This window comes from Physcomitrium patens, chromosome 7 (genome assembly GCF_059467195.1).
Source record: "Physcomitrium patens ecotype Gransden chromosome 7, ASM5946719v1, whole genome shotgun sequence".
NCBI lineage: Eukaryota > Viridiplantae > Streptophyta > Bryopsida > Funariales > Funariaceae > Physcomitrium > Physcomitrium patens.
In genome coordinates, this window is record NC_143416.1 from 3656337 (window position 1) to 3668344 (window position 12008).

The 12008-nt window shown below is 37.6% G+C and overlaps 1 protein-coding gene across 1 annotated transcript; it reads left to right on the plus strand.

Moving 5' to 3' along the window:
- The first annotated feature begins 171 nt into the window (after positions 1-171).
- Positions 172-8577, plus strand: LOC112284939 (uncharacterized). The gene is made up of 10 exons (XM_024525336.3): positions 172-826; positions 1074-1141; positions 1307-3216; positions 3924-4563; positions 4844-5069; positions 5271-5349; positions 5532-6174; positions 6408-7152; positions 7532-7858; positions 8053-8577. The coding sequence occupies exons 1-10, from the start codon at positions 703-705 to the stop codon at positions 8262-8264; spliced, it is 4974 nt and encodes a 1657-aa protein (XP_024381104.1). The 5' UTR covers positions 172-702; the 3' UTR covers positions 8265-8577.
- Positions 8578-12008: the final 3431 nt, after the last annotated feature.

Genomic DNA, 12008 nt, shown 5'->3' on the forward strand with positions numbered 1-12008 from the left:
CGATCGTCGTAGTCGCCGCAGAATTTCTGTGAGGGAACAAAATCTTGCATTCTAAGCCGAATAAGAAATTTACCATACTGTCACAGACGTTGAAATGGGCATCGGGCTGCGGAGGCGGCAGAGTTTGAATATGCTTGGTCGACCTCCCGCTTCGACGGTCGTTGGTGCAGACGGAATTGCGGCGTCTGAAGTGGGCCAGTGTTCCCTGACGCTGTCATTACTGCCTCTTGGTGCAAATTTAGGGCTTTGCAGTCACTGGGTCTTGTGTGTGGACTTGCACACGACCTGATTGCGGAGCCATTGCTGTTTAATTTCCTGGGCCACCGCTACGTGACGGTGGCGAGTGGTGCGGAACCGATTGAAGAGGCACCGTCTTTATGGAATTGATGCTTCCATCGTAGAGAGAGTGAGAGAGAGAGAGAGAGAGAGAGAGAGAGAGTGTGTGTGCGCATGTATTCACGAGCTCTGCCTGCCTGCGGGATTGAGAATTGGCGATTCTCTTAGGTTATTGTCGGGTTAGATTCGATTGTACTTTCTCGCGGTGTCACTGAGGCATTGAGGTGCTTCAGGAGGGTGTTATCGTCAGCGGTGTACGTGGAGGCTCTGGGTGTGATGAAAGTTTTCGGGTTAAGAATTTAGGGTTTAAGGATTCTTCTGATAACTGATGAGGCGGAAAACCACTCGTAGATTACGAAGTGAATTATGGAGTCAGGTGTGAAGGACGCGATTGATTTTGATCAATTGGTGCGTATTTTCGTTGACACGGACGTAGACACCCATTTCATTGTGTCTCTTCCCCGCACCTCAACTATCGCCGAGCTGCGAGGTAAAGTGTTTTCCTTGTGCGGAGCAGTCTGTGTAGGAGACTGTAACGATTCTGGTGGTTCTGCGTTGTAATTTGTGGATTTGTCGCGTACACTTCGTTTTAAATGGTATGAAGCAATTGGAGGCAACTAGCTGATGTGTTAAAGGTTTTGCTCCACACGAAATCTTGGTGTGTAATGTTGATGATGTACTCTTTGGGGGCCAAGTTGATGTGTCTTAATTTTTGTGGTTATTGGGTACATCTACAGAATTGGTAAAAGTCACACACAGACACTGCTACCCTGACAATGGCGATGTCGACATTGGGAAACTTGCGGTATGAAACAGTCCAATTTGACTGTTGTACAAAAATGTGCATGTTCATTGTCGTAGTCAATCTCTTCGCGAAGGAGGTGAACTTGTATGTTTCGTTATATTGGAGACGTATCTATGGGATTTAGCCTTACTGACAGTGGGATGAAATGCTCCTCCGCTGTCATAGGTGCCTGGTGGAGGGCATGGGTATCACCTAGCCGATTTTCTTCGTATTGGACAAGTGTATGATAGGTATGAAGGCAAGGTGTTTGCGGAGGTCGAGAAGCATGATCCTGCGTCAAGCAGCGGTCAAATGTTTTTCAAGCAGTCATCTCTTAGTTTCAAAACAAGCTTAACACCAAAGAAGGTTCCGTTGCTAGAACCGCAGCCATTTGAAAATAGGGCGGTACAAGCACCTATCAATGTTTCTGGGTTGGTACATCCGCTCGACTCTCGTGTTTTGGTTGGTGAACCCGGTCGTCAGGTAGCTGAGGAGCCGTGGAACGAGTTGATAGTCCCAAAGCTGCAGAAGGAAGAAGATTTAACTGGGGATGAGATTTGTCACTTAGACTCTCAGGATCCTCTGGATCGACATCCCAGTAGAGTTAATGGATTGGCAGTTGACCTTTTAAGGAGTGCAGTTGGAGGAGATGATGGGAAGTCGGCGGAGAGACCCAATACAGCTGTGTGTAACGATGACGATTCGGACAAAATCAATTTAGGGACATCCTTAGCATCTGATTTGAAAGGGGTCAGGAAAAGGGATTCTTCGGCGGAAATTAATGAAAGACCTTCCAAATTGCGAAGGCTCGCCGATCCGGCACTTGATGGAAAGACATTAGTAGAGGACAATTCATTTGAGCTTAAGCCTGATGACGAAGAAGCGGTTTTCAACGATCAGAAGGACTTATCAGCATCTGCAGACTCGCACATTAAACCCTTGATGACGACCAGGACAAGCAGTGATGAGAAGGGGAATAGAAAGATAGAAGACAATGATACTGTCGCTGGTTCAGGAGTAGAAGGCAATGGTGTTCGCGGTCTGGTAATTGACGTAGAGCAGAAATCAGATGCTTTGTTGGAAGACTCTGGCGTACCTTTAGCTCGGGGGAAAAAGAAGAAGGAGAAGAAGCTAGAGTCGAGACAGCGAGAGACTAACGTCGGAATTGTTTCAGTAGTGGAAGGTTCTTACACTGACGGCCTGGAAGCTGGGGGTGAACAGAAACCAGACACATTACCCGGAGAATCTGATGTACCTCCAGAACTGGGCAAAAGGAAGAAAAAGAAAAAGCGGCAGCTGGAGCAAGATAGAGTAGGCATCGATCTTGATAATGGTTTTGGAGTGGAAGGAAGTGATATTAACAACCTCGAAGTTGGTAGGAAAGAGAAATCTTGTGAGTTGCCTGAAGAGTCCGGCGTGCCCTTAAATGTGGGCCCAAAGTTGAATAAGAAGAAGGGGGAGCAATCGAAGAAGAAAAAGAAGAAGCGGAGGAAAGACGAGGTCACCCTCGAAGTGAGTACCAGCTTAAATCCTGATCAGAAAGAATCTTATGGACAACATGAACTGGAGAAGTGCCTGTATGTGGCAGGCGATGGAAACCCGGCGCTTGCAGCTACTGGAGTTCAATTGGCTGCAACTCCTCCAAGTCCTAACCAGTCCCACCACGTAGACAATTACGAGGAAGCGAATGTCGTTGATAATATAAAGGTAAAGAAAAATAGTCGATTGAGGAAGAAAGGCAGCACTGCCACTGCAGCTGTGGCATGCGATGCTAGTAGCCAGATGGGATACGAAGATTTAGCTAGGCCATCTGTATTGAATATCTCGAAAGAAGAGATGTTGGGAAATAGAACATCAGGAAGAGAGGCTGAAGTGGCGAAAGAGGCATCTGGAGAAGGTATGATTCAGACTGGCCCCATAGCCATTGGAACGGCACACATCGATGATAAGGTGCTTTCACGAAAGGTAAATTTGTTTGGTGATACCAACGATGTTGAGACTAGCACCTCGTATCAAGCTGGTATAGAGGTCTTGGCCCAGAGACAGGTTGCAAAAGTCAACTCTTTAGAAAGCCAGGAGACTCCCAATTTATCAAAGTAAGCTCTGCGTCTCCGTGCATGTTTCAATCGTGCTGTTAATCTTTCATTGGAGGGTTGAGTCTTGAGGAGAAGTTGGTTACTTCCATAGAAATAGCAGGGTCTACCATTGGACTCTACCATTTTCTTCCAGTCTTTGGTTTTATATCTTCTTTCTTTCTTTCTTTCTTTCTTCTTCTTCTTCTTCTTCTTCTTCTTTTTTTTTTTTTTTTTTTTTTTGGTGCATATATATATATATATATAGGTTTTTGCTCTGGTGTAGCGTTTTCTAAAAGCACGCATTTTTGGAAAACCTGTCTAATGATCGTTAGTCAGCAAAACCTGACTAATGATCATGTGGCACCTTTAATCACTCTGTTGGTCTGCGTCCAAATCGAGGACATTGCTACCACATTGTATTCCTTCTCAAGTATTATATTTCTTGTTATATCTTCCCTTGTTCATCACTTGTGGATTGATATTACACTTTGGACGCTTTTACTGTGATGGCTGTTAAGTTATGAGGATTCATCATCAAGAACTAGTAGCAATTCTCACTTATTAACCAACTTCCTTGTAGATTCTAGTCCCACGATTGCGGCACCTTTGGTTCACTTTCGAATCTAGCAGTTGTGCTCGTGAGGTTTAGCTTCCAACCATTTGAATTGTGAAAATTCATTTGCCTTACGTGATGATTTTGTAATTAGCTTGGTTTTTGGTAAACACAGACCTTTCTCAGGGACAGGGCCAGGCCGGGGCGCGCCTTCACAGGCTCACAGCTTTGAGTGTTCCGGAGATGTGGAGGGAAAAGGATTAGAGACAGTCAACACAAAATCTTGTGGTAGCCCGGGCCAAAGTTCTCAGAGCACGAAGCACGCTAAGCAAGAATCTGAGGGAATTAATTTAGGCTCAGAGGTATCAGGTTCCTGGCTTCGTCGGGTCAGGGGAATAGCCAGCAACTTCGATGCCGTCAGTCAACAGGTCATAGCCACGCGTGGAGATGTTGCTCATTCTTCGAGTACTACTGAAGAGAGCTCTGCAGAGAGGGAGCCCAGGCACGTCGACGAGTTAGAATTTAGGAAGCCTGACAAAGTCGCACACCTCAGAAGTGCTTGCTACGAGAGATCTGCGGAGAGTGAACCTAGATTCGCTGATGAAACGGAAACGAGAGACCAAGAAATTGAGAACAGACATAAAAACCTGGTGTCGGCAGGCGGACACATGAATCATACACCAAGCAGAGTGAATAGCCGCGAAAGACATGCCGATATATCTTCTAAAAAGGTGGAAGACGGAGGAGTGAATATGAAGAATGACTCTGTTGAGTTCTTTTCTCAAGATCAGTCGTTTCAAGTCGCTCCAGCGCAGGTTGCTCCTACATTCTGAAGCTTCTTTTCACGTAATTCACGTTTAGTTAGATAAGGTTTGCATAATGAGATGTATTGCAGAATCTTCTGTTGTTGAGAAAACTTTTCCCTGTTCGCTTTGAAGATCTGCAATTCCCTCACACTTCTAATTCACACTTACAGCGTAGTCTCCGCAACTTTGTGTCGTTCTTGTAACCTTAATTATTTACAGGACCTTGCATGTACGTATGTGAAACTGATTTCTTTAAACTATGACCTATTCCATTCTTCATGTGCTGCAGGTTCGTATGGCCTCATCGGGTAGTACAACAGATGATAGTGAGGATGAGTCTGACACCGATCCAGTTGAAGGGACGGATGAGTTGAAGAAGCGAAAAGTAGGTAACGCTAGCATTGCCCACAAAAGAGTTGAGACATCAGAAGAATCCAGTGATGAGAGCGGAGACTCGCCCACCGCTGGGGTTAAAAAGTCTACACCTCTGATAATGAGGACACCTGCTCCGACGGGTAATTTTCTAAGAATTTGTCTATTATATGTCTGCTTGACAGTATTGTATCTTCACCTTGTATAGGATTAGGCTGTGGTCATTAGTGCCAAGGTCAGTTAAACAAGTTGTAAGTAGTTGTAGTCATTCCTTCTGGTGCTTAAAACTAAGCGCATTCAAAATCAAAGTCTATATTTCTTAGTGACCACTTCAATTGTCGCAGTTCCAGGAATCAGAAACAATGGCGTAAGCCACAACTTTAAACGTCGGGCTTCTGGAGTAGCTGCAGAAATTGAAGCCAAGTGAGGCTTTTGCTATCTCTTACCAAACTTCATTTTCGTTGGGACTTTTAATTGATTCCATTATCCACATGATCAATGGGTGGACATGACTTTGTATTATGTCAGGGTTCTTTGGCACACCAACATCTTTGCCTTTGAGTCATCGTAATAGATCCTTACTGTAACATCTTTTGATTCTGAAGGTTTGCACAGTTTATTGAGAGCCAAGGTGGTTTGGACGAAATTATGGGCATCACTCTTAGTCAACGGAAGCGGAGCATGCCGATAGAGTCTCTATCGCAAGATAATTTGAGCGGTCATGGCATAGAATCTCCTGCTAATGCTCCTGATAGTCTGCTTGATTTGGCGTTAAACACACAGGACAGTGCTAGAAATGAATCAATGAGTGTTGTAGGCTTGGAAAAGTACCAAGCGATAGATATCGCACAGGCATCTCAAACTTCAGCAGTGAAATTGGGCACTACGCTATTCAAGGTTCCAAAGCCTGTACCTATTGGAACGATCTTAGGCAGTGCCCAGGGAGCATTGAGATCAGCAGCAACAGCAGGGCAATCTTCTGGAAGAGATCCCTCCAAATCAAATGGACCTAAAGATCTACGTTTAAAACGAAAGGACCCATTGAAACAAAACGATGCCACCCCTCTGCCAACTCTCGATATTTCAAAAGGAACACTTCTGAATGACCCGTATACTACAGAAGGAAGATTAGAGTCAGCGGGAAATTCTAGCCTCTTAGCACCTGTTGAAGTTCAGAGAAGAACGTTCCTGAATGATTTAAATGCTGTCGCCACAAAACAACCTTCTGCAAGGAAATCCAGTGAGAAGGTATTATTTAAATAAATTCTTACTTTCCAATTTATTTTTGATAAAATCACATTTTCTATGTATCTTTGTAGTTAAAAACCATTCTTCTGTGTGATAGTGAGAGAGGGATAGGGAGAGAGTTCGCTCATTTATTAGATAAATCTCATGTTTAACGATATTAACATGTTTCGTATTTCTGACGGGTATTTTTCAAGAATATGCTTAAATTAAATTTTGTCTGATACTGCGTGCAGAAGAATAGAGTAGAGGGAGATTATGAAGGTTCGCAATTTATGGTTGTAAACAACACAGATCATATCTCGGAAGACGAGAGAGAGAAGAAGCTAGAAGGCAAGGATGCAACCGTTGGGCCTTCTGGCAAATTAGATGTGGACTTTCATGACGATAATGATGAAAGCTTGATTTCACCGGAGAAGACCGACAGAAAACGTAAGCAAAGAGATGTAAAGATAGAGTACTTCGAAGGGGGCGTTGAAGGAACTTCTGGAATGCTTGGGCTTGAAATTAGTGGAACGAAGAAGAGAAAGAAAGTAGAGACTGGAGAGAGGAAGTCTAAGAAAAAAAAGTTTCTGGCAAAAGTGTTGGATGGCAAAGAGCTTAATATATTGCCTGAGAATTCTGTAGAACGAAGCGCTAGAGAAACTGAAGAACTTTACTTCAAATTGGAGAAAGCAAATAGAGAGCTTTGGAAACAGCAGGAAGCCTCAAGCTTGAAGCTAGATGAAGAAAAGACAGATCTCCATGATTCTTCTGCTGCAGAGGTTAATGAAATTGAAGTAGGTGAAGGTGAAGATGTAGCACAAAGCAGGTTGAAAGGTGGAGAAATAGAGGTTGGTAACACAAGTAATAATAAAAAGAAGGTGGTATCTGACGACGCAGTGCGTGGGGAAGTTAAAGACGATGTACATCTGAATTCTGCTTTACTTGCTGGGTCCACCGAAGCAAGTGATAGAGAAGATTTTGTTTTTCAATCGCAAGGTGAGGAGGTGCTTTACATTAAGAATGGATAGTTTCAGCCTCGTAAGGAAATGGACGTCCATTTCCTCACAAGTTTATCAGTGGATGTCATGTTTAGTGCCATTGAATCTAAACTATCATGATTTATGTCGTTGATTTGGTTTTGGTGGACATCAAATTGTTTATTTGTGGAATATGACGTCAGAGGAAGAAATAGAGGGCTTATGTAGAGATGGCAACTCAAGGCCTAATAACAGGCATTTGGCGAAGTGGGTTTGTAAAGACGTTGCACGGTTCTAACCTCTAATTCTTCTTTGGTTGAGCTCCTGTTAATATATAGTCAAGTATGTGAAGGATATAACTAGGTTCTTTCTGAAGAACAATTGATTGGCTGATGCAGATGCCAACTTTGAAACTCCTAAAATGTTGAAACACCCAGACAAGTCACAGCCCGTGCCTACTGATATCTTCGATTTTGTCTCTGGGGACGAATTACCTATTAAGATCTTGTCCAAGTCAGCAAAGACCAGTGAGAAGTTGAAAGCAAAACGCATGGAGGAACTGTCCGATAGGGCCGTTCAGCGGGTATTACAGGATGAGATGCTTTATGTTGTGGATCCAAGTTCTGTTCCGGGGAAAAAGTCGAGGAAAGATGCTAAACCTCAAAAATGGACGGTTAGAATGAGAGGATTTTCACCCACTACTCCCGCAACGCCCCTTCACGAAGGTATCACCCCTTCTAATAAATTTGATGCCAAAATTTTGTTATGCGAGAGCGACTGAAGCTGGAATTTCATGGTTAGCTGCAATGTCTTTGCTTTTGTAAAGCACAGTCTTTGTGTTGCTCAAGTCTTTTGCTTTTTCTCTGTCTCTCTTCGCGGTGTCAGAATTTCGCTTATGGTTGGAGTATTTATCGTGCAGTGGTTGCTCCTAGCCCGATCGTTACTTCGAAGCCTGTAACTGATGTTGGCAAAGTAGGAGGACGGGTAAAGCAAGGAAGCTCTGCTAAGGCTAAGAAAGAGAAAAAACCTGATGAAATGGCTGTATGCCCAATAGGATGTGGCAAAGTCTACTCTGGTAGGACTTCTGCGTGGTACACTCACAAGAGGGTTTGCACTGGAGCTCCTAAGTAGGTTTGTAGCAGTTCCTTCGTTTTGACTTTGAAGACTAATTTTGTTAGGTGAGATGAGTACACTCAGTAATGGCAACGTTGCAATTGAAAAGTCCGTTGCGTTGTTAGGGTAGTTTGTTCCAAATTCATTCTATGATCAATCAATGATCTGAGCAACACAAGATGTAGAAAGGGAAAGGCAAGTTTTTGAGTGGTTGTATGGACAATTGAGGGGCGGAAGTGTGATGGCATCCGCTATCGCGGCCAACTGGATGGCTTACGATTAAAGGTTCCTAATGGAAGGTTTTATATCATCGGTTTGATTAATATCACAACATGGTGTCAAATGTATTGGATACATCTTTTGAGGATACAATCTTTTGAAAGCGGTAGGTCTTTGGCCCTCTCTTTTGTTTTGTTTTGTTTTTGTTTTTTTTTTTTCCTTTCTCTCTCTCTCTCTCTCTCTCTCTCTCTCTCTCATTTACAATAAACCAATAAGACATAATTTATGAAGAATGCCAAGCCAATAGAGTTATCCAACTTTTGCCCTTCAAACTTGAACTTGTGCATAACCTTAATAAAAACCAGCTCTAGTAGGATTTTCAATTAAATTGAACTCTTTTTGTTAATAAAGTCAATCCCTTAGTTTACACTTACTTGAAATAACCTTAATAAAGACCAGCTCTAGTAGGATTTTCAATTAAATTGAACTCTTTTTGTCAATAAAGTCAATCCCTTAGTTTACACTTACTTGAAATAGCTATATACTAATGCCAAGTTATGTGGCAAATTTAATTCATGAATCAATAAGCAAATTTGTTAAGTTAAATGGTAGATTATTATATTTGTTTTTAGAAACAAAGAATAAAGTTCTTTTAAATTTTGTTATATTAAAAAATAAAAAGTATAATTAAATATTATTAAACATTATTATCAAAAACATATTTAGTTCATTCTATTACAATTCGAAAATAATCAAATAACATATGTAATGAATATTTTATTTTATTTTTTATTTATTGTACCATTAATACATGGTTTGATGGATGTCAACTAAGTTTTTACTCTCTTACAATAAGCACAACTTATGCAATATATATATATATTTATTGAGCAATTCTTTTTGTCAATATATAAATATATATATTATATTTTCATTTATTTTTTTACTATTAGCATGTTGATAATTATAACATATAATTTTAAAAATAAGTTAATGTTTGTTAATAAAATCATTTAAGTTTGTGTATAGTAACATATGAGTTGCTAAGAATTATTTTTGTCATTAAAGCCATACCATAGGTTAATATGTTGGATGTGCAAAAAATAATAATTTAGCAAATATAATTAAATAAACTTAGTCATATTTTTATACTAAACAAAAATGTATGATTCGATGTGGAATGACTACTATTATACACTAAAGTATTTATATGCATCCACTTATTTGATATTTCTTTTGTAAAAAGTCCACTATGAAGAATTTAGATCAAATGAGTTATGGCAATGGTTGCAAGGTTAGCATTTGGCAATTCCCTCTTAGCTTATTTTCAAATAGTCATTATTGAAAATATATTTTTAATCATACTTCACTTCTAACTACCATTTCAATCTTTTGAAAAAATAGTGTCTATTGTACTAAGAAATTTAGCATGTTGAAATATAGATGTCTTGACTAGCTTGCCAAAGGAGAGCAAAGCAAGAGTTTTATAAAAAATACTTGGAAAACGTTTGCATGGTAGAAGCAATCTTCAATGTCAAGGGCAATCATTTTTAGTTTTATTAATGAAATCTAATAAATTTTAAACATCTCCTAATTAAGATGTATAAAAAAAATTCTTTACTTATATGTAAAAACAAGCATATGTTAAAAAAATAGACATGTATTTACTATAAGACAAAAAATCAAAATAGTTGATTTAACCTACATCAAGATAACAAGTTTTATTTAAAAGCAAAGAATATAGTATTGGTAACTTAATCCACTTTTTATTTTAAAGATTAAAGAGATTTATTATGCTTTTAAAGCACACTATCATTTTAAGTTGGTAAAAATATATATTTTTAAAAATTCAATATAAAAACAAAGAAGTTAAATAAATATAATCATAAGAATGTATTTTTTAAATTCTATTTACATTAAAGAAGTTTATATATATATATATATATATATATATATAATATTACATTAATTTTTGAATAAAATTACAAAGAAGTCTAAGATTTAAGTGATCATTAAAAGTAATAATAATAATTCTTTTAAGATTCATGATATTAAAGAGGTCTTACACTTATTTATCAAAAAGACCAAGAAATAATTAACTTGGCTTCTGTTTGAGCTTAATTAAGATAGAGTATGCATCCTTTCTAGAAAATGGTCTTCTAAAGGCACTAATCTGGTTATATGGAGCCCAATAGGACTTGCAGAGCCTCATAGAATTGTATCGCAAAAACCTGAATTCAATCAACTAGCTCTGCCATTTTGGGCCATCAGATTATAGCTACTACTCAGATGCAAACTTAACCATAGATCAGATTTCTGGGAACAAAAGAAGAGAACGTAGGGGAATTAGAGGTGGATAGGCAAGCATGTTCGACTACAAATAGATTAGAAATTTAGTAATGCATTCTTTATTGGGCTTGTGCTAATCTACATTGAGTGCTAAAGTTTGTTTAGGAGTAGCATCACAAATCCCATTCTTTCCTTTTACTTTTGTGTGGCTTAGTTGGGCATGGTATTGGATGACCTTTCTCATTATATACATTAGAATATGATATATATATATATATATATATATATATATATACATAGGTAGATAGATATATTATTATATTAATAAATATGATCTTTTTAATTCTAATTTTATAATAAAATAAAAATTAAAAAATAATTACCATAATATAATTAAAAACTAAGTTAAATATGCATCAAAACTTCAAATATGTTATCTTTTCTAATACAATTGTATATGAATAGAAGAAATTGCAAATGTTTTTAAAAGATATAAAACTAATAACACAAAAGATATTATAAAGGTTTTTATATTATTCTTATTTATTTTAATTATTTATTTATTTAAACTATAGTTTCTTTTAGTAATATTAATCTAATCAACATGTATCTAAATTAATGATGTTTCAATATATTTTTTGTACTATGCTTTTTATATTTATTTTATCACTATAAATGTATTTTAGTACTTCAATTAAATATAATATGTGTATAAAAGAAAAAAAATTTAAGCTATTTTTTCTATGTGTGCATATATATATATATATATATATATATATATGTAATATTTTTAATTTTAATTTTATAATAAAAAATAAATAAAAAATTACTCTTATTAAAAATATATATTTTATCACCTTATATCTATCTATCTATCTATCTATCTATCTATCTATCTATCTATCTATATATATATATATATATATATATATACATATATATTACTTGAAATTAAATTCTATCAATATAACTTAGAAACTTCTTTGATATATATATATATATGCAAACATAAAAGATTATTTTTTTATTTTGAGGTTATAATGATATATATGTATATATCATTATTTTAGTTTATTATCTTTAATGGTATACAAGTGTCTTGTAATGCTACAAAAAAAGTTTGTAACTTAGATCCTTTTCTAATTGATAATGTTTAATACGAATTTGATTTTATATTTTTTCAGCAATACTTCTATTGCAACTATTTTTTATGCTATTTTAATTAGAGCTTATACTCCTAAAAAAATTTGAAAA